This window comes from Sminthopsis crassicaudata, chromosome 3 (genome assembly GCF_048593235.1).
Source record: "Sminthopsis crassicaudata isolate SCR6 chromosome 3, ASM4859323v1, whole genome shotgun sequence".
NCBI lineage: Eukaryota > Metazoa > Chordata > Mammalia > Dasyuromorphia > Dasyuridae > Sminthopsis > Sminthopsis crassicaudata.
Window position 1 is genome coordinate 599520140 of NC_133619.1, and position 23276 is coordinate 599543415.

At 35.0% G+C, this 23276-nt stretch overlaps 1 protein-coding gene across 1 annotated transcript in view; it reads left to right on the plus strand.

Moving 5' to 3' along the window:
* Positions 1-23276, plus strand: part of PUM1 (pumilio RNA binding family member 1) — a 169998-nt gene that overhangs the window by 37452 nt on the left and 109270 nt on the right. The window contains 1 exon segment of the mRNA XM_074305535.1: positions 20345-20413. Coding sequence (XP_074161636.1) covers positions 20345-20413 — 69 coding nt within the window.

The following is a 23276-nucleotide window of genomic DNA, read 5'->3' on the forward strand; positions in this document are numbered from 1 at the left end:
AATATGTTAAAATACATGTTAAATCCAATATATGTGTAAATATTTATACAGTTATCTTGTTGCACAAGAAAAATTGGATCAAGAAGGAAAAAAAATACCCGAGAAAGAAAACAAAATGCAAGCAAACATCGACAGAGTGAAAATGCTATATTGTGGTCCATACTTAGTTCCCACTGTCCTCTTTCTGGATGTACATGGCTCTCTTCATCACTGAACAATTGGAACTGGTTTGAATCATCTCATTGTTGGAAGAGAGCCGTGTCCATCAGAATTGATCATCGTATAGTCTTCTTGTTGCTGTTGTATAATGACCTCCCAATTCTGTTCATTTCACTTAGCATCAGTTCATGTAAATCTCTCCAGGCCTCTTTGCCACCACAAAAAGAGCTGCTTCAAACATTTTTTACTTGTGGTTCCTTATTCCTTTTTAATGAATTTTTTGGGATATAGACCCAGTAGTGGCACTTCTGGATTGAAGGCTATGGACAGTTTTATAGCCTTTTGGGCATAGCTGCAAAGTGCTCTCCAGAATGGGGCTCTCTGGAGTTAGGATAGGTATACTTGGGATTACTATGAAGATGTAAGAAACAGATAATACCAGTAAAAACTTATTTTTAATGGCTTTATAAATCACTCCAGTATTCCTCAATGAATGTTTCAAAATTTATCAATGTTAAGACTAAAATAGTAATTAAAATTAGTATTTTAAAAACTGTAAATTTGGGGGCAGCTAGGTGGCTCAGTGGATAGAGCACCAGCCTTGAATTCAGGAGGACCTGAGTTCAAATCTGGTCTCAGACACTTAACACTTCCTAGCTGTGTGACTCTGGGCAAGTCACTTAACCCCAGCCTCAGGGGGGAGAAAAAAAAAACCAAACAAACTGTAAATTTGATCCCCACAGTTTTAACAAGTTGTTAAAAATTATTGGGTGAGAGATCATTGCCACATAAACTTTGAACAATAGAATATTAGAACAAAGGTCTAATCTGCTCAATGGAAGATGTTTTGGAGCCTTTCTGACTTGATGCTAGGCCCATTGGATAGAGCCAGTTCTCATTTCCTGTCCTATTAAAAATTTATGAATTTTAAATAATCACAATACAAACTAAATTTACAATTTTTTTTTAATTAAAGCTTTTTATTTACAAAGTATATGCATGGATAATTTTTCCAACATTGACCCTTGTGTAACCTTTTGTTCCAAATTTTCCCCTCTTTCCTCTCCCTCTCCCCAGCTGGCAGGTAGTCCAATACATGTTAGATCCAATATATACAGTTATCTTGTTGCACAAGAAAAATAAGATCAAGAAAGAAGAAAAAGAAAAACTGAGAAAACAAAATGCAAGCAAATAACAGCAACATGCAAGCAACAGAGAGAGTGAGAATGCTATGTGTTCTGTTCCATACTCTGTTCCTAAATTTACATTTTTAATAATAACTTTTTATTTTTCAAAATACATGCAAAGATAGTTTTCACCATTCACCCTTGTAAAACCTAAGTTCCATATTTTTCTCCCTCCCTCCCCTAGAGAGGAAGTAATTTAATATGGCTTAATATGTGCAGTTCTTCTATATGTTTCCACATTAATCATGCTAAACAAATAAAATCAGGACAAAAAGGAAAAAAAAAAACCAGAGGAAAAAAGCCAAACAAGCAAACAACAACCAAAAAGGTGAAAATACTATGTTGTGATCCATATTCAGCCTTCATAGTTTTCTCTCTGGATGCAGATGGCTCTCTCCATCACAAAACAATTGTAACTGGCTTGAATCACCTCATTGAGCCAAGTCCATCAGAATTGATCATTATATAATCTTGTTGCTGTGTACAATATTTTCTTGGTTCTGCTCACTTCACTCAGCATCAGTTCCTGCAAGTCTCTAGGCCTCTTTGAAATCATCGTGCTGATCATTTCTTATAAAACAATCTTACAGAACTTGTGGAACTCTTGGCCAAATCACCTCTCACCCCAAACAAACAACTTTAGTTTTACAAAGAATATGTAGATTCAGAAGCATTTTTCTTTTCCTATCTGTGAAATTTTTTACTGAATGTGGTTGAAATACTGACAATAGCCTAAGTGAATTCTTTCAGTTTCATAATGTTCATGATGTTTCCAATCTTGGTCTTAATGAGTATTTATCAAGAAAACAGAAAGGAAAGGAACGAGGTGGAGTTTTATTAGTTCCTTAGGCTCTGTTGGTGTTAGTGTGATATGTTTTAATCAAAAGAACCTTGGTTCTGGAGTCTGAATAGTTGGGTTCATAGCTCTGCTCTGTTAGTAAAGATCAGTGTGACTATGATAATCAAGTTGTTTAACTATTTGAAACCTCAGTTTCTGTATTTGTAAAATTATAGTATTAGGTTAGATTATTTTAGTACAAAATCATAGAAACCTGTAATTTGACTAAGTTGCTAAGGAAATAGTGAAGCTAAATTTAACCTTATTTTCAAGGCCAGTTAAAAAAATTTTTTTTAAATAACTAAAAAGATACTGAATTTCTGGTGTCATTTGATGTGCTCTCTGAAGCTAGGAAGCAGTGTAATGTTTTTTGTTCCTCCTCACCCTCCAGAAACAAATCGACTAGAAGACTTTTAAATAAAATAGTCTGATTCTGTAATATTGTGGTACAAACCATAAGTGCTGCAGAAATTCAGAGAAGGGGATGACTTGGGAGGAATGAAGTGATTCTCTTCTTTTAACATTCCTCATGGGAGTAGAGTGTGAAATAAAAACAAAACTTTTAAACAAATATGTAGCCAAGCAAAAAATTATAAATTCCCAATAAGATCATGTCCAGAGATATATGAATTATTTTTTTCTTTTGAAAATGTCACTTCTTTGTCAGGGCACATAGTTTTCATTCTTCATTATTAGTTCTTTAAAGTCATAGTTAATCCTTATGGTTGGTCAGAGTTCTTAAGTCTTTCAAAATCATTTGTTTTTATAATATAACTACCCAGATTCTGTTCACTGCACTCTGCATCAGTTCACATAAGTTTTCCCAGGTTTCTTTGAGAATTATCTCTTGAATCATTTCTCAAAGCACAGAAGTATTACGTTGCATTTATGTGCCATTCCTCAGTTTACGAATATCCCCATAGTTTCCAGTTCTATGCCATTACAAAAAGAGCTGCTCTGAATATTCTTGTACTTCTAGGTCCTGTTCCTTTTTCTTTCATCTGAACGTGGAGGTTGAAGGCTGCTGAAAAATGTGGTTATTTATGCTCAAAGTTTCTGTAATTTGATATCTTTGGTCCATATTTCTTGGAGGGGAGACTAGAGAGTAAATATATATTTCTTAGGCATATTGAATGAATGTCCAATCTAAGACTTCTCATGCTGCTTTTGTTCTTCTATGGCTTGTCCCCATTTCATATTTTGCTCCTATGTGTCTGTCAGCTGACTTTATAGCTCAGGTGTACTTCCTCTTTATATTCAGGATGTTAGCAAGTGATATTAGAATGATTTCTTTCTCTTTCCCAGATAATTTCTTTTGGCCATACTTGAAGTGGTATTGAAAATTAAATTACTCTTTGCAAATAAGTAATCATTTTTGGTTTGTACTCTGTTATGAATAGTAGTCATTTAGTCTTTAAAAAGGGTTACTATTTTTCATTCTTCCGTTGAACAGATATTTTAGTGTTTACTATAGACAGGCTGTTGTTAGGCATTGAGGGTGACAAAAGACCAAGAAAAAGTAAGATGTTATCTTTATGCCTCATGGAACTTAGATTCATTATTATTTGGGAGATAGGTTACAATGAAAGGTGGAAAAAGTGAATATTGAAATGTCAATTATTGCTTACTTTTTTAGAGTTTTTTTAGGGTGAGTAATTAATCTTAGAAAAACACAGTCTATTCCTATTCTTTCCTTTTTTTCTCCTTCCCTCATTAATGCTGGGCCAACTTGCAAAAGCAAATAAATTCAACAGAGTGAAATTGTCAGAATCCAATTTCTTTGCATTTTCCCCCTTCTCTTTATGTCTTGTCTAATTGAAAGAGCCTAAGTGCTCATTTTTTCAGCGTGGTCATGTAATGTAATAAAGATTGTGTACAGGTGGCAGCACAAGGAAAGTGGGGTTATGTATTTCTGTCAGGATGTGCATAAACAGATTTTCAAGATGTATTTAAAATTTTAAAGTTCTGTGGTCTTTTCACTTTTAGTATTTTTGGGTTTTTTGGTCTTTAAAAGCACTACTGTCTGTGTAAGATGGATGTGGACAACTTTGTCCTTTGTTTGGAAAATCAGGGGGTAAAAGTTCTTCACCTTGGCTCTGACCTTGTTTAAATTTTTTTTTTTTACTCTAATTGTTTTCCTTTGTAATACTATGGATTTTATTTTATGCATTTAGAAACCTTATTCTGAGAAGGGGTCCATAAGTTTCATCAAAACGTTAAAAGATATCTATGACCCCTCCATATTCCTTGAAGTCTGGTAATAGTGGGGCAACTAGGTGGCGCAGTGGATAGAGCACCAGCCCTGAATTCAGGAGGAACCAGAGTTCTAGTCTGGTCTCAGACACTTAACACTGCCTAGCTGTGTGACCCTGGGCAAGTCACTTAACCCCAGCCTCATTTAAAAAAAAAAAAGAAGTCTGGTAATAGAATAGTTAGCTATAAATATGAGGTGCTTTTTTTTTTTTTTTTTCCCCTTTCTGAGGCAATTGGGATGAAATGACTTGCCCAGGGTCACACAATTAGGAAATGTTAAGTGTCTAAGGTCACATTTGAACTTAGGTTGTCCTGACTTCAGGGCTGGTCCTCTATCTACTTCGGCACCTAGCTGCCCCAATATGAGATACTTTTCAAACAGCTTGGCTTCAGTTAATTTCAAAACCTTATTTCATTTAACATGTTGGCTAAATGTCATTTGAAGTGTGTTAATCCGTTTGTTACTGATAGTTTGTTTGAAATGTTAAAGGTGTCAGTGGGATTTAATGATTAATAGTCCTTTTCAGAAAAAGTAGTGATGACTTTAGCATTCTCTGGAATAGAAGTGAACTAACAATAGTATTATAGTTAGTTGATGGAACAATACTTTTGAATACTTATGCTGGAGCTTTCTACTTACTGGCAGGAAATTGCTCCATAGGGCTATCCTTCCATTCCCAGATCTGTCCCAACCAATTGTACACAGAGTTGTCATCATCCCTAGGGAAATTCTGAGTTGAGGCTTCAAACCTAGACCAAATCCTAAACCACTTTGAAAAACTTAGGAGCTCTGATAAAGAAATGACCATCAAGACTGATGATGAAACATGCTACCCACTTCCAAATAGAGAAGTGAGAATGCAGAATGAGACTGACTAGATGATGTATTAATTTGTTTTACTTCATTATCCACGTTTCTAACAGAGGTTTTGTTTTTTAGGTTTTTTTTTTCCTTGTTTGATATGGGGTGGGAGGGAGAAAAGAAAGGCTGGTTTTTGCTGATTAGAAAAAAAAAGAAGAGGGATTGGGTCTTTGTTAAAGAGGCTGGCCAACTTTTTTCAAACTGAAACCTAAGACTAGAAGATTTGGATCAAGAATTGGTTTTTCAGATGTAAAGGAAGGTCTCTTTTTTTTTTTTCTTTAGTAGAGGCTGATTATTCTGCTGAGAGGGTAGTATGGAGGTTTGAGGGAAGAAAGGAAAATTTGGAATAGCTACTGCTCTTTGAGAATTGTCATGTAGAGTCAGTCTGGTGCTATCTATTAGCTCATTGGGATGAGTTAATATGATTTTGTTAAGGACCCATGATTGTGGGACTTCCTTGGGTGGTGGTTAGCATCCTGGAGAAGAGATTAGGACACACCTAATGTGTCCATTTGGTGGTTGGCAAGACACACTCCGCCCCGGATAAGTAGCCATGGAATTAATGGAGGTAGGTGAGTTCAACTAAACTAGCCAACAATAAGTTAAGACTATTTGCACCTATTATTTCTAGGTGACTTTTTCCAAAACCTTTGCCATTTCCTAGGAATCTCTTCTGTTACCCTAATTCTCAAATGAAGTTGGGAGAAAGCCCAAAAAGCAAATCTATGCCTGTGGAAACCTAAGACAGCGTTGTTTACCTTCTCATTTATCTCTATTTCTTTTAATCTAGTTGACCTTAAATACCTCCTTCTTTTTCAGTTTCCATTCTTTTGTAATACTTTAATTGTGATAATAAGCTTCTCTGCTGGGTACAAAATATCTTTACTTTTACCATTACTTTTTCATTTCTATGCAGTCTCAGTAGGAATAAGATTTAAAAAAAATTTTTTTAATCTCATTTGGAGCTTGTTTTTAAATTGTCTTCTTATAACTAGGAGTAAGAAGTGAAAAATAAGTTCTGCAAAACTAAGTAAGCCACTGATCAAGTTAGATGCAGTGTTATATATCTAGTTCTACATCTGAAAACAAGGGAGGATTGTATAGTCTTATTTCTTCTAATGAAATAAAATTGATTTCTAACTATACTACATTCAATTTGGATTTTTTCTCATTTTTTCATTGACATTGCAATATTTGTATATTTTGTTTTTCAGATTTAATTTGCTTTGCATCAGTGTTCTTAATCATTGTTTCTTACTGTCTAGTAATACTCTATCACATTCACATACCTTAATTTGTTTCAACATTTTTCAAATGATGAGCATTTGTTTTGTTTGCAGTTTTTTTGCTGTTGCAAAAATTACTGGTATAACTATTTGGTTATATATTGTGCCTTTCTGTCTGACATCCTTGAAAGAGATTTTTCTCATACCATATTCTTTTAACTGTAATCTATGCTTTTTTTTCTTTCATGAGAAATGTTGTAATGGAGGACTATCTGTAGGTACATTTTTATCCTTTCCCTCTTTTTAGTATTTATTAGGATCTTGGCAATGGGTAGAATTTAGCAAGACAAATTTAGGCTTTGTTAAGCAAAACATTTTAACAGTAGAGCTGTCTAAAATGAAATGTGCTCTTTTGGGAGCTAGTGACTTTTCCCATTAATGGAAACCTTATATTGGAAACTAGATATTATAGACATTTTCCTGTTCTGGTTTAGATGAGCTCTGAAGCATCTTCAAAATAAGTGTCTGTAATTTCATGGTTGTCTATGTCAAGACTTCTTAAATTTGTTCCATTTGGGCTCCTTTTTGCCTGAGAAATTTTTACTTTACATTAGGTATGTAGGTAGATAAAATTAGTATACAAATCAAATAATTACTGATAATAAATCAAAAAGAAATTTATTTTGAGATATATCTTTGATATACATATAGTTTTACTAGTTTTTTTTTTTTTAAAGATGAAAGCAAATTTGTATGTTTGTGCATTCCCTCCATTGGTTACCTTCAACCTGGTTTTAAAAACTTGGATGGTTTTAATTCATTTGCCAAAACAGCTTACTGGAGTGTGGCTATTATGCATGAGATAGCTTTTTGGAGCCATAAGTGAGAGTAAATGGATCAGGTGGACACCAAAAGTGAAAAGCAGCCTTGTAACTCGCTTGGCAGTCCTGTAAGGACTTTGTATCTCTCAGAGGTACTAATCTAATCTTCCCTGAATGCACTAGATTAGAGTGCTTCTCTGAGATGAAAGTCTATTGCTGACCTTGAGGGTAAATTGAGGCAACACACAGTAGGTGTGTTGGTACCAGTTACAGTTGGTAACAGTGGAGCAAAAAAGGAGTGCTCAGCTTTCAGAGATTTGCTGTACAGCATTGTTTTTGCTCATCTGGGTCAGAACACTTGCAAACATCAAGACTGGTTTGATGAAACAGATCGGGAAATTCAAAAGCTGCTAAATGAAAAGCAAGAACTCCACAGGGTGTACTAGCAGGATAGTTCATCAATCTCTAAGAAAGTAGCACTTAATTTCTTCAAAAGTAAAATACAGTTAAAAAAAAAAAGGTAAAAATACTGATGCAGGAGGATTCTTGGTTCAGTAAGAAAGCAGATGAACTTTAGTTTTGTGCTAATAGTAACAATCCAAATTGCTTTTGTGATGCACTGAAGGCTATGCACCAAAGACCTATGGTCTTCACTACTGATGAAGTTTCATTGATTAGTGATAAAGATATGATGGGCTGAACACTTCCATAATGTTATCAACAGACTATCAGTGCTAAAGGTTGAAATCAATCACTACCTAGCTGAAGTTCCAACTGAAGAAGTTTTGAAAGCCATCAGACCACTTCTGCGTTACAAAGTACCTGAAGCTATTTCTATTCCAGCTAAGATTTACAGTTGTGGGAGAGGTCTATTGCACAAAAGCTGACTGGAATTTTCTAGATTCTATAGTGAGAAGAGATTATGCCCTAGGACTTCAGTGATACCTTCATTATCCATCTTTATAAAAGTAAGGGGAATAGATTGTCCCATGACAATCATGGGGTGAGGGGTGGGTGGGTGGTGATCTCTCAATTATTGGCGGCAAGATTCTTGTGACAGTTCTCCTTAATAGATTGATCCTTCACCTGGAATAAGGTTGTTTGCTGAAAGCCAGTGTGGCCTCAGATGGGGTGAGGAACAGTTATATGGGGTTTACTGCTTGACAAGTTAAGAGAAATGCCAGGAGCAGAAAAGAGCTCTGAGTATAACATTTGTAGATCTGACCAAGGCCTTTGACATAATTTTCCATAAATCCTCATGACTGACAGTATCAAAATTTGTTTGCCCAGAGAAGTTCATTAGTATAGTATATCAATTTCATGATGGCATGCTTGTCTGGGTTCTAAACAATGGACAATGCTCTCAAGCTTTCCCAGTCAACAATGGAGTGAAATAAGGCTTTGTACTTACTCTCATGCTTTTCAACACTATGTTTTCAACCATGTTGTCAAATGTCTTCAATTAGGATAAACATGGCATCAAAATAAGCTATCACAGTGATGATAAATTTTTCAACTTGAAAAGGCTTCAAGCCAAAACTAAGGCCGAGGATGTGTGGATGCATGAATTTTTTTGTTTGTAGATGATAGCTTTTGAGGAAGCTGAGATGCACCAAGGTATAGACCAGTTCTTTGTTACTTGTGCTAATTTTAGCTTAACAATTAACACTAAGAAAACACAGGTTCTTCATCAGCCAGCCATATGTGGAACCATCGGTTACGGCAAATGGAGAAGTTTTTATGCTCTGCATAAGTTCACTTACTTTGGCAGTATTCTTTCTAGAGATGTCCATATTGGTAATGAGGTTGACTCATGCTCAGTGAAGGAAAGTGAGAGAGGAGAACCATTACACCGACTACCAAACTGATGGCATTTGAATTGTCTTAGGAAGATTTTGAGAGTCACCTGGCAAGATACTGAGATCCTTTCTTGTACCAAATTGCCAAGCATTCAAACTCTATTACAGAGAACACAACACCGTTGGGCAGGTCATATTGTTCAAAGGCTAAAAGTACACTTTCCAAAAAGACTGTTTTATGGAGAACTCACATAGAGCAAGCGCTCACATGGTGGTCAGAAAAAAATGATGCAAGGATACTCTCAGGGTCTCTTTTAAGAACTTTAGAATTGATTGTATGACATGAGAGGCATTAGCACAGGGATTGCCCAACTTGCCATGCCCTCATCAGAGAATGTGCTGTGCTCTATAAACAAAATGGAATTGAATTAGGTCAGAAGAAATGCTAAAGAAGCCATCCCAAATGTTCATAGAGACTATTTGTTTCTGATCTGTGGTACAGCATTATGAGCTCGTATTGTTCTGATCAGCCACAGTTAGACTCAACATATTGATGTCATTTAGATCACCTTCAAGTAGGAAGAACAACCACTATCACCTTCTTTCTTTCTTTCTTTCTTTCTTTCTTTCTTTCTTTCTTTCTTTCTTTCTTTCTTTCTTTCTTTCTTTCTTTCTTTCTTTCTTTCTTTCTTTCTTTCTTTCTTTCTTTCTTTCTTTCTTTCTTTCTTTCTTTCTTTCTTTCTTTCTTTCTTTCTTTTTCTGCTGCCCTATTTCTCTCTCTCTCTCTCTCTCTCTCTCTCTCTTTTTTTTTTTCTTAATTTTTCACTCTTGTCACAGTGATCATCTGTGTTGTTCATTTGATTTTAACAACTCAATAATAATGGAATATTACTTTGTTAGTTTTTTGCTACTTCAAAAATTTTTCTTAAGAGTATGTTTGACTTCTTTGGAGTTTACAATTATTATGGACAGTTTAGACCTTTTTTTGTGAATAGGTTCACAAGTCTATCATCTCTGAAGGAGTATGTCTAACATTTTGCTATCTTCCATCTGTGTTCCCATTTTTCGGGATAATCTTTGACAGTTTGCAATGGTTGAGCATTTATCCTCTTTCAGTCTATTTCAATCATATGTTATCACTGGCAGAATTAAAAATTATGCTTTTGTGTATGTAAGGGAGAAGTTTAGGATTGTTGGAAAATGCCAAACAATTCTTGAAATCCCTTTCACCCTTCTTTGTTCCTTCGGTTCAGTTTTGGATTCAGCCACAATATCATCTGCATTGTTCACATATGATAAATACTACACACACACATACACACACACACACAAATATGTGCATGTATGTATGTGTGTGTATATATATATAATACACATGTGTGTATATAGTCTCTTAGTGGGCCATTTTTCATTCATTTTGTGTATCTATGTAAACTATTATTCTAATTTTTTTTGATTGACTATGGATTGCATTGAGAAAACTTATCATCTCTGAACAATTGCATCTGTAAGGAGATTTGTTTCAGCAGATTGACTTTTAGCAGGACTTTTCTTTATGCTAGAGGCAAATGTCTTTTCCCTTTTTGTATGTCTAGCTCAATACTGATAGTGGTAATTGAATCTAGTTATTTCTGGTTGTATCTATTAGAGAATCTTTATTATTTTAACCATGTATTTAGTTACATTGTTATTGTAACTGTTGTACATTGTTATTCAGTTGTTTTTTTCAGTCATATCACCCCATTTAGAATTTTCTTGGCGAAGATATTAGAGTGATTTGCCATTTCCTTCCCCACCTCATATTACTAGCTAGCTATTTTTTTTTTTTTTTTTTTTTTTTTTTTTTTTTTTTTGTTAACACATATAGTTCTTTTAAAAAAGAAAGAGGGGAAAAAAGACACTTTTTGGAAATACTTAAACAGTACTTTGCCCCCTTTCTTTCTTTTACATTCTCCCCATGTCCCCTAAAAAAATAATTTATGTTAACAGAAAGAAAAGGTTTATTCTTGAACTTGAACAGTATACTATTAACCTTGGCCAGAGGTTTCCTTGTTATAGATGTTAACTTTATTTACATTGTTGTGGTCATAGAGTACTGTTTTTTTGATTTTGCTATCTTCATCCTTTCGCTTCCTATTAGTCTTCCCATGTCTCTGAACTTTTTAATATTCATCATTCCTTTTTGAATATGCCAGGGTTTTATTATATCATTATTTTGGGAACCAAGATTGGGAACCTGTCCCAGACTAATGGGAGCCACCTTTAAGACTATTGTATTGAATCAAGTGGTTTGTTTGGGAGGAGTTTCCAATAAACAATAAAGGTATGGAATCTAGTTCATTTAACAACTTTGTTTTGCAGAAAATCATATGAAGCCTTCCTACTGCCTTCTCACATTTTTAACATGGCTACTGAGAGAGAGAGAGAGAAATTGAGATTCTTATAGATGAGAAAAAAATTAGCGCCTGTCTGGAAACTGAGCTTTGAGTGTGATTTTAGTGTTAGTGGTTGCTCAATTACCCTGTTGAAACATTGAGCATTACAGATATTTTTCACACAGCTGTTCAGCCTATCCTACCCTCTATTCTAGCTTTTAATTTAATTTTTCTTATTTTGGACCTGGGTGTAAGCCTTTAATAACTTCATCAAATTTCATTTTTGTAGGTTTGACCCATTGTTCTAATTCATCTATATCCCCTCTCCCTCCCAAAGGCACTTTGGATATTTATTCTTTAGAAAACCACAATTTATCATTAAGGATTGTGGCCCCTTGGATAATTGATATACTGAGTTTATGTCATGTGGCAAGGCTTCTCCCTTCTCCTGACTTCCCCTCCCTCCCGCCATGCAGGCTTCTTTTAACAGATTTCTTCTGCCCTGTAACCTTCCTTGTCCTTGCATGCCTCATCCTTTTCTCATCTACCTCTTTCTTTTCTTTACTTTGCTTCTTAGCCTAATGTAGAATTACAGCCATGCATCGTCTCACAGTATGAGCTCGTTTCCTTATAGCTGTCAAGTTCTTGGGTTTTGCCCACTGGTCGATGAATCTTTTTGCATGGTACATAGAGGGGAAGATTGTAGTGATTCTTTAGGAGTGCAGGCTTGTGCCATGCTATCATTCAGCTCGTCCAACTTGTGGAAGGCACTTTCAGTCCCAAACACACGTGTACCAAAAACAGCTCAGAAGGTTCATTTTGCTCACATTGAGATAAGTGATAGCAGGAATGTTTCTGAAGGCCTTGATAATACAGCTGTTTAGACAGCAGTGCTTTTTAAGATTTTTTTTTTTAAGCTTTTTATTTTCAAAACACATGCAAGGATAATTTTTCACCATTGACCCTTGAAAAATCTTGTGTTCCAATTTCCTCTCCTTCTCCCCACCCTCTCTCATAGATGGCAAGTAATCCAATATATGTTAAACATGGTAAAAATATATGTAAATCCAAAACAGGCATATATATTCATACAATTATCTTACTGCACAGGAAGAAGCAGATCAAAAAGGAAAAATAAATGAGAAAGAAAATAAAATTCAAGCAAACAACAACAAAAGAAGTGAAAATGCTATGTTGTAATCCATACTCTGTTCCCACAGTCTTCTCTCTGGTAGACAGCAGTATTATATAATTAAAAATATAGATAATCCAAGGTTCCTCATGCTGGATCTGATGGTTCCTGAGGCACAGACCTTTCTGATGTCATTACATGCCTTCAGCTCCCTTGGTCTTCTTATAGTACCAGAGGAAGTTTGGAGACTTTTTCAATTCAGTGATCTTTTGACATGACTCAGTACCAACAGGGCAGAAGATGCCAGTGCCGAGCAGATGGCTTAAGTTTTTGCATTGTGTTCATTCTCTACTGTGAATACCATCAAGTCTTGGTGCGAGCAAACATGGAACCTGATTATGAGGACTTTGAGCAACAGCTCTGCCAGCTCCGCAAAATTCAGCACTGTTCTGAAGACTTGCTAACTCACTGACAGCATAAGGTTGCCAGTTATTTTATTTTCAAGTTGGTAGGAACAAAATTCACAATATCTGGACAACTTGGAGGCTAAAAGACAATGGGCAAAGTAACATTACTGCAAGATCCTTTCTTCTTTCAGAGTACATGGATATCAAAAGACGTACACAAGTCATGGCCAGCACTAGAGAATCTGTTTACATATTTTAAAAGATTTTTTTCTTGGCTTATGCTCTTAGTTATTAGACTGAATATGATGAAGAAGAATCAGCTTGGATTTTGGGAGAATAGATGGGGTGATAAGGGGTTAGGCATTAGAGTTTATAGAGCAAGGAAGTAGTTGGAGAGCAATAGTCCTAAAGATACTGTTCTGTATAACAACAGTATTCAGGTAATTCAATTGCGTTAGTCTGGAGAGAAAGATTCACTAATAACTAGTTTAAGTTCTTTAAGCTAGAACTAGTTGGTGATAGTATTATAATTCCACATGCTTTGAAAGGTGGAAGGGGGAGCCAGTGAATTATAAACTTTTAAGAGTCTCTCTTCACATGTATTTGCAAGGAATAAGCTCTAATTCTTAGGACCTCATACCACTGCATACATACACACACATAAAAAAATGATGCCCATAGGTACAGAAACACATACACGAGACCCAATACGACCTGACAGAAATCTGTGTGTGTGTGTGTGTGTGTGTGTGTGTGTGTGTGTGAGAGAGAGAGAGAGAGAGAGAGAGAGAGAGAGAGAGAGAGAGAGAGAGAGAGAGAGAGAGAATTAGAATCTCTAACTGTTGTTATCTGATTATCAGGCACATTTCTGTTTAATTTTGTTTCCAAAAGTGATATCCTGAGTATGTTACTGGCATTGATTATCGCAGCAGATATCGCTCTTACTATAAATAGATTTTGATTTAGAATTTAGTCCCCTTTCATTATTTGGTATGGTTCACTTTATTAACTTCACTAATTAACCTTGGGTGAACTGACAACATGAAATCTCTTGATTTTTATTTTTTTAATTTTTATTTATTTATTTTTTTAAGATCAGAACTGGACACTAGAGAGGAGGTAACTATAACAATATAGAGGCTTTTTTCTCAACTCCATTAGCACAGCAAACAGGGTTGCAGTGGAGGATTTGTAATGAAGTACATAAACAGGCATAAGGAGAGTGTTAAAAACGTGTGCTTGGAAGAGAATTATAAAGAGAGATAGATGGACAGGAAACCTTCAAGTAAATTTATGAGGGAGCAGGAGGGCAAGGACTAGAACCTGAAAAGTAAACTAGATGCCAGAAGCTTTGAGGGGCAGAGAAAGAAAGGAAATGGGACAGAGATGATCCATGAAGAAACACACATACCACCCACAGTGAAGCAGTTACAGGTTTGCCTGCATTCTTGGTAGATTGATACAATCCCATTGTTGGGATTAGGAGCTAGTGATATAGGCTAGGAAGAGTTGCTGCTGCTGCCAAACTCTTTAAGGTCCATGAGAGGAAGGGAGCTCAGGAATGGCACTGGTGCTGGGTTCTACAGGAACCTTTGGGCTGGTGCTTACTGAACATCACAAGAGTGCTTTCCTTTTCTTGTAGGGCTAGAGAAAGCCACTGTAAAGTGGAGCCTTGTGGAGGAGCGTGTTTGGCCACTTTTCTGGGAGAGAGTACATGGAGTGAAATAAACAGTGAAAGCTAATGAGGGAAGCAAGAGCCCACTAGGGAAAGTTTTTTATTTTTCCATTTAACATTTATTTTCTCTCTTTACTTTTTTCTTCTTTGAGAAAGAAAAAGAAAAAACCTTCTAAAAAGTCTGCATAGTTGAGCAAAACATCTCCCCACACTGACCAGTCTAAAAGATGTGTGTTTTACTTTGTTTTTTTAATCCATCTTCTATTATTAGTGTATGGAGTATTTATTCTTTGTTATTCTTATAGAATAACAGGGTTTGATCATTGCTGCTTAAGAGTTTTTGTTTTTGAGAGTTGTGCCTTTTTACTGTTGTATGAATTATTCTAGTTCAGCTCACTTTATTCTCTTCATTTTTAAGTCCTCTCAGGTAATTTCTTATGGCACAGTAGTATTTCTCAATTTTGGGGGTCCCCATGGCTTCCAGCTCTTTGTCACTATAAAAAGAACTCCTTCTGTAGTTTTTAACCTATGGATTCTTCCCCTCTTCTGTTTTTGCTGTCAGTCCCAGGCCTGGTAGTGATATTGTTGAATCAGAAGGCACACCCAGTTTCATAACTTTGGGTGCACAGTCCCAAATGGTCGTTTGATCTAAAGAGTTGGGCCAGTTAAGAGCATCACCAGCAGTATATCACTGTGCCTGTTTTCCTGTATCCTCTTGGACATTTACTTCTTATCTTTGCCAATCTGATCCATCAGTTGTGGAGTAAGCATTTCCACATTGTTTTAATTTATTCTCTTGCCATTAGTGATAGGTAGCACTTTTTCATGTTTATTGATAGCTTTGATTTCTTCCTTTGAAAACTTCCTTTTCAAATCCAACTACTTGCCAATTGGGAATTCTTATGAAGATCTTTAAGAGATAATAACATCTGTCTCCTTTAATAGTCACTATAAGTAGGACAACAAGTTTATTTGATAATCTTGATTGTTTTGTGTCTATGACCACTTATAACTGAGTTATAAAGCATATTAGTAATTTCCTGCTATGATTCATTAATGGAGCTGATTGTAAATTGAACAGTTGAATTATGCAAGATATTTGTGATGGAAAGGAGGGAGGGCTATCTTGTAAGTTGTCTTCTTTAGCTCTGTGCTCAAATTGATGGTTCTTTTATATGAAATTTATATGAAAATGTCCTCCTTTGCTTTTTAATTGTAGTAGGGCACAATTTGTAACATTTGTAACATGAGGTTGGACTGGATATCTGGATATCTTAGCCCCCATGGAGATTCATGGCACCAAGAATTTTTAAAGGGTTTTTCTATGTGCCAGGCATCTTTGCAGTTAAAAGCAAGGGAAAAGCAGTTCTTCCTTACAAAAAAGCTGCCAGTCTCAACAAGAAAAACCCTTATGTGTCTCTTGCCTATTTGACTATGTACTTTTGTGTTTTTTTGTTTTGTTTTGTTTTTTGTTTTAAGGAACATGGATTACCTTTAATTCTTTTTGTTTTTAGAAAGATAGAGTTCCTGCACTCAGAGTCTTGTTACTCCTGTGCTTTTTTTTTCCCCTTTTGATATGATCTTTTTGACTTCTTGTCTAGCCTAACCAAATAGGAGAAAAATTGAACAAAGTATCTTCCTGTTAGGTAAATACTTTTTGATTTTCATGGTCATTTTGAATCTTAATTGAAAATACTGTTTCACACATATTTTGGATTATTTGCCATCTGAGGGAAGGGATAAAGGGAAAGGATGGAGAAAAAAAATTGAAATACAAGGTTTTCTAGGATGAATGTTGAAAACTATATACATGTATTTTGAAAATAAAAAGCTAAAAGAAAATATATTTCAGTTTAATTTAAAGGAGTATCCAAATACAAAAATTTACATAAAACCTCCCTACAACCTATTTGTAACATGAAGCTTATAGAGTCATTTCATGTGGCCTCGTTTGAATTTGCAGATAATTTCCCCTCCTCTCCCATATTATTTAGCATAATTTTAGAAAATAGTCACTTTGCTTATTTAAATAATGCTAACAAACACTTTGTAATGGGATCAAAGTTCCTGTTTTTAAAGCTCTTTATCTCTGATTCCAATAACAGATTTTTTCTCCTCATTCTAAAATTGAAGGTTTTAAAGTTTCAATCTGGAAATTATAATTTTTAGCATTTAGTTATTATTCTGAATGAATACCAAAGGCATATGCAAGATATATATCCTAGTATTTCAAAGGTTTAGTTTTTAACTTAGGGTCAGCACTCTATTTTGCAAATATGATTCTCTATAATTATGTGTTTTTATTTTCTTTCTCAAGAATTTGCATGGTATTAATCCTGTATTCATTAAGACAATTTGCTTATTCAAAATATATCCCATAGCACCTGCTGCACACACAGAGTAAATTGCAAGTAATAATTGCTATATTAATATTTGGATGTTTGGTGGATGAATGAGGCTATTTCTCTTTTCCTTTCTTCTTTTATGCTATTTTCCATTCTCACATATCCTGTCCCTTGTCTCATTAAAGTTTTAGAGTTTAGATGGAAGGGATAGTACAATTTTATAGATGAAGAAATAGTCCTATAGATGTCAAGTGATTTGCTTAACATTGCACTCCAAGTTAGTGTCCGATTTGAGGCTAGAAATGTGATCACTTGATTCATGGTCTAGTTTCTCTTCCTCCCTTCCCTTCTTCTGTCTCTTCTTCTCTCCTTCCCTCTCTTTCCTCCTTTCACTCTTTTCCTCCCTCTCTCTCCTTTCCTTCCTTTTTCCTTTCCTCCCTCTCAACCCTGTGACCTCCTTTGTTCTTGATGTCACACCAGAGTTCTTTGTTTGGGAGGGAATTAATAGAGATATCTTTGGAATGAATAACCATTGAAACTCAGGTTAACTCTAGATGGGAGGTGAGATGATCATAGAGAGCTTACATTACAAACAAGAGCCTATTAGCTTGGTTAAGCCTGAGGACAGGTACATCAGTTGAGGATGAATAGGGCAAGGCTACAAGTATTTGTTTTACTGTTCTCCATTAATGTAAATTCTAGAATGAAAGACTGGTATAGTAGACTTAGACTTAGACTGGAGGGTTTGAAGAAACATTAAATCTGGGGATTGGTTATTATTTGTTGGATAATTCACTTCCTGCTTTGGGGTTTTATTTTCCTCATTTGTAAGTTAACAAGCATTTGTAAAGTAAGGATCCTGGACCAGATCTGAATAGCTCTAAATCTGTAATTCTAATCTGCCCTGTTTCTCTGTCCAAGGTTGAAGTCAGGGATAAGGCCATTATGAATCTATGACCTCTTTAAGAAAGGACCAAAATTCCTTTATTTTTATATGGAAAAGGTTTCTCCTCTCTTAATTCTAAGCATTCATTTGTTTACCCATCTCTCCCCCCCCCCCCAACATTCTTTTGGTGGCTGAATAAAGATCCCCAATGTATAAGAAATATTGTATCACATAGAGGCTCCTTGGTTAGCAGCAGTGAATAAAAATTAAAGACTGATTGCAATTGAATATGAGGAAGAACCATTATTTATATATGTCTGAAATCAGAAAGGTACTGAGTTCTCATTATTGAGGCTGATTAAACAGAGGCTGTTTACTTGTTAAGGAGGGGATTTTTTCTTTCTTTAGTTTTTTTTATTGATATGTTTTGTTTTTACATCAGCTAACTTTCTTCTGTAGACTATCATTCCTTTTTCCCATAGACATTTCATATAACAAAATTTTTTTTTAATAATAAAAAAATAAGAGGAGAAATTCAGTGAAATTGGTTAATACATCTAAAAAAGATTTTGAAAATAATCTGCAGTCTTCCACACCTCAGCTGGGAAGTAGTGAATGGAACACAGTAACTTAGTATTTAATGAATTTAAAGAGAAACTCCTTAGGAAAGAATTTCCTGTTCCATAACAACTGCTGGGAAAATTGGTAAGCAGTGTGACTAATTAGACTAGTTTCTTATATTATATTCCACCCAAAATTCAAATGAATGCATCATTTAAATATTAAAAATCATATTCTAAAAAATGAGAGCTTGAAGCAAATGATGGATAGGAAAATGTGGTTGGTAGATTATATAGTAGATGTGACTGGTAGGTGATATGGTAGGACATGTGGCCTTAACTGCCTCTGCTGGATGCCTTCTTGCAGTTCTTTTCCATCTCTAGGAATCTGTTAGCTTCTCCAAATTCTCCTAGTTCTGTTCTCTTGTTCTGAACTGGGCAAAGCCTAATCCCATTTCCACACAACAGCTTGTTAGGTTTTTAGAGACAACTATGGTTTTATTTTCCCTGGTTATTTCTTCTCCAGTACCTTAAACTGATTCTCAGACATGACTTATCTCTTACTATCTTCTTGGTCATTTTTATGTGGAGCCATTAATGCTACCTTTCTTTCCATCACTTGGTATTACATAATATCAATTAATCTATCCCATCAGACAATAAGCATTTATTTAGTGCTTACTATGTGCCAAGTATTGTGCTATATTTTGGGGATAGAGGTATAAGGAAAGAAAAAAAATCCAAGCTCTGCAGGAGCATCTATTCTTATTGGGAGAAGGAAGAATGAAAAATGACTCAGAAGTGTACCCCAGATACATAGAAAGAAATACAAGGTAGTTTGGTGAGATTACTTAGCATTTGGGAATCACAGTCTTCATGGAGAAGATGATGTGGGAGCCTTCTCTTGAAGGGAGCGAGGGATTGGCTGAGGTAGAGGTGAAGAGCCACTGTATTCTAGGCATGTGAGATGGTTAGTGCAGGGATACATAGACAGATTAAATACTGTGTGTGAGAACCAGCGATAACTAACTCTATGGGAAGGGGAATAATGTGTACAGTGAGACTAGAAAACTAGGTTTAGTGCATGGTTGTGAAAGGTTTTAAACGTTACTTAGAGGAATTCCCATCGCTACTGGCTCTAGAGAGGCTCTGGAGTTTTTTGAGCAGGGGAGTGACATGAACACATCTGTGCTTTGGTAACAGGGTAGAGGCTGCACTGCAGTGGGGAGAGACTTGTGACAGGGCGACCACTCAGGAGGACGTGGGAAGAATCTGGGTGAGATTGCACTTAACATTGTCCTGCTATTGTAGACAGACACTATCTCTTTTAAATCTTTTCTCTTTCTCCAGCTCCTACTAGTGTACTCATCTAAGAATAGTTATATGAAAATGCAACTTAGAGAACCCTGGTTCTAGAGTATGTTTTGAAAAAAAGGGACTACTGATGGCTTAAATAACAGATGCTATTTTTATTCTTGCAGTTTTGGAAATCATGATATCAAGTTGTAAATTCAAAACAACTTTAGTGTTTTAGCATTGCCAATGTATTCAGCCTTAAGATATGATCTAAAGTTATCCTACAGCATTTTATGTAGGGAAGCTTGGATTATGTTTTTTCTTGATAAAGATTTGTAGAATATTTCAAGTGGAGATTTTTGTGTCTGAGATAAAAAGGTGAGTGAAAATTTGAATTTAGTGATTTAGTATTTTTTGATGACTTTGTGGATTTAGATCTGACAGCATAGAAATTCTTTTAATCTGTAACGAGGATGTAAAATCAAGATGCTGACATGTGTAATTTTCTTCTTTAAAACAACAGGTACGATCTATGGATGAACTGAACCATGATTTTCAAGCACTTGCTTTAGAGGGAAGAGCTATGGGAGAGGTAAGTGGAACTGGTATGAAAGAAAAGCGAGCCCGTTTTCCTGGAAGGAAGATATTGTCTTTCTTAAAATGTCTGAATTATATAGCTTCAGAAGGGTATCCTTTCTTCTTTTTGTGACCATTCTTATAATAGCAGTGGGATAACTGTAGATATTTTCTGGTGTAGCACTGCATTGGCTAATGTCTTTAAAAAAAGAGGGACAAATCCATGAATATAGTTCAATTACATTAAATGGAACCATTGTGAAGAATTGTTTCTGCCAAATTTCTTACAAACATCAAATCTTTAAATCTGCCTCATTTTCTAGTTGATGGAAATGTTTACAGGAATGGTATAGTTTTTCTAATCAGCATATTATGATAACCTGTTTCTGAAGATTGCTGGTTCCGCTGTTGAGACCAAGAACTGAAATATATAGTGAGATGTTAAGTGCTAGATTCTTAACTTCAAATTGAATTTCTGTTGAAAGTGTATCTGAATTCAGGCCACGAATAAGCCATTAGCTAATTAGGAGTCAGGATATGGCTGGTAATAACTTCTAAGAAACAAACATTTCCAGCTCAGTATACTTTAGAACAAAGGAATAATGTAGTCAGTAAATGTAGTTGAAATGTGTATTGGCTAAATTGTACTTCAGATAATTTTTTTTCTTTTCTAGTTGCTTGCTGATTAATTGTTTTCAGGAACAATTAGTTGTAAAAGATGAGGTAGAATGTCCTTGGTTGGAATGCTATAACTCCACTTGTGAAATGTTGGATTGCTAATTTCTCCCTGGTGGTTCTCTCAGCATACTTTGCTTTATCATTTATGTGCAAATACTTGGCTTGGGCTGCCTGCTATCAATGAATAATACCATCTACTGTACTCCAGATCTTTTCTTTTCCTAGTCTTCACTAAAATTTTAATAGAAACAGGGACAAATGTTATCTTTCATATGTGTTTTTTGTACCAGCGCTGCAGAATTACTGCCCTGATGTAGCTGTGTACAGTGGATGAGATTCTTGACCTCTGGGCCTCAGTTTGTTCATCTGTAAAAGAAGTTTGAACTAGATGTAAGGTTTCTTCCAGTTTTATGATCTATATGTTGATCCTGAAATTTCTTGCTTGCTTTTGTATTTGGTTTCCAGAATTCTTAGTGGTCTAGTTTTTGCTTCTAACTTAGCACTTATGATCTTCTGGTTGCACAATGCTGGGTTTTCTTGGTTTCACTGGGATTCCATATTCAGATTTCCTGCTTGGAGTTTTTTCTTCTATTTTCCCCCAGTGCATTTTTTTTTTAATTGATATCTTTTATTTTTACATCCATCACTTCATTTCTCAGTGTAGCTCTTCCTTTCTCACTCCCCCTTTCAAAATTATCCCTTATAATAAAAATTTTAAAAGGTTAGGTGTGTGGAGGAAAGTAGTTCAGTAAAACCAATCAAGTTGGGCAATATACTTAGCTCTCTGTTTATAATTCCTCCTTCTTGGCACCCCTTCTCCTTCACCCCCAGAAGGGAGATCCATTCTTATAGCTCTTACTTGGGGCTAAACTTGGTTGTGATGATTCCACAGAATTCACTTTCTACTTTTTAAACTATTTTTGTTGTTGTTGTTGTTGTTAGCTGATTTTGAAATCACCTGTATTTCTCATTGTAGTCTTTCCCCCTCATTTTATTCTTTTTAGATCTCTCTCATAAAGATCTCTTATAATAATGAATTTTAAAAATTATGAATGAAGAAAAATAAAGCTCTGTGAAACTAATCAACAGATCACAGAAGTCTTATTTTGTTTGCAGTATTTTTCATTCATAGATCTCCCACATTTGCAAAGAAAGGGTGGTGGGGGAGAGCTATAGTCATATGTCTTTTCTTTCTAGCCAAGCTTAGTTATTAGAGTTTTGCAGCATTCAATTTTGATTATTTTGTTGTTGATATTTTCAGTTTCCATTTTTTGTTGCTGTCTTCTTACATTCATGTGCCACAATTTGTTTAGCCATTCCTTACTTGATTGATATTTACTTTATTTTTCAGGTCTGCCATTACAAAGTGTTTTACAAATATAGTGGTGTATATTGGACTTTATTTCTCTCTTTTGACCTCCTTGGGATATTATAATAGTCCAGCAATTGTAACTGGAGTCTTAATAGAAATTCACTAATAGTATAATATAATGCATTGCTATTTTATGCCTTTTCTTTTGAGGATGATTTGCTAAAAATTTTGTAAATGTTAATTGTTAAAAATTCTGTTAGTAATTATGAAATCTTTTACACAATAAACTATAATTTTACTCATCTTGTTTTGGACATTTGTCTAGAACAAGATTAATTGTAGATCTTAGAACTTAAGCTTCTTCAATACCTTGCTAATTTTATTTTTGTTAGGTGAATATATATTCATCCATAGACAGTTTTTTTAAAAGTGTTGCAATTCAGTCCATTTCTACTTATTCCTGGTGAGAACAATTTCTCATCAATTTTTTTTTTTTATATTCAGAAAGCTAGGATTATTCTTTTTTTTTTTTAAAATGGAGTGGGGGAGAAGGAATAGGAAAGATAACAATAAAACTTTGAAGAGTAAATCAAGGTAACTCAGTAATTTTGAAAATAAGACTTGAATATAAATTTTAAATAAACATAGAAATTGTTTTTACATACTCATTTCTATTAATTCACTTGTCAAAGATTAGTAAATGCCAAATTCACAGTTTCTTCAAAGGGCAACTTGTAGTTTGAGTATAAAGTCATATAGGATCCTGAAAGTCTTATAGATAAGTAACGTAAGAATTAAATATCCCATTGGTCTCCAAAATTGGAGCTGTTTGTTTTTAGTTTTAGAGACCAGTGTGGAACAAAGCTTTACTATTTGTAGTGGGATACAA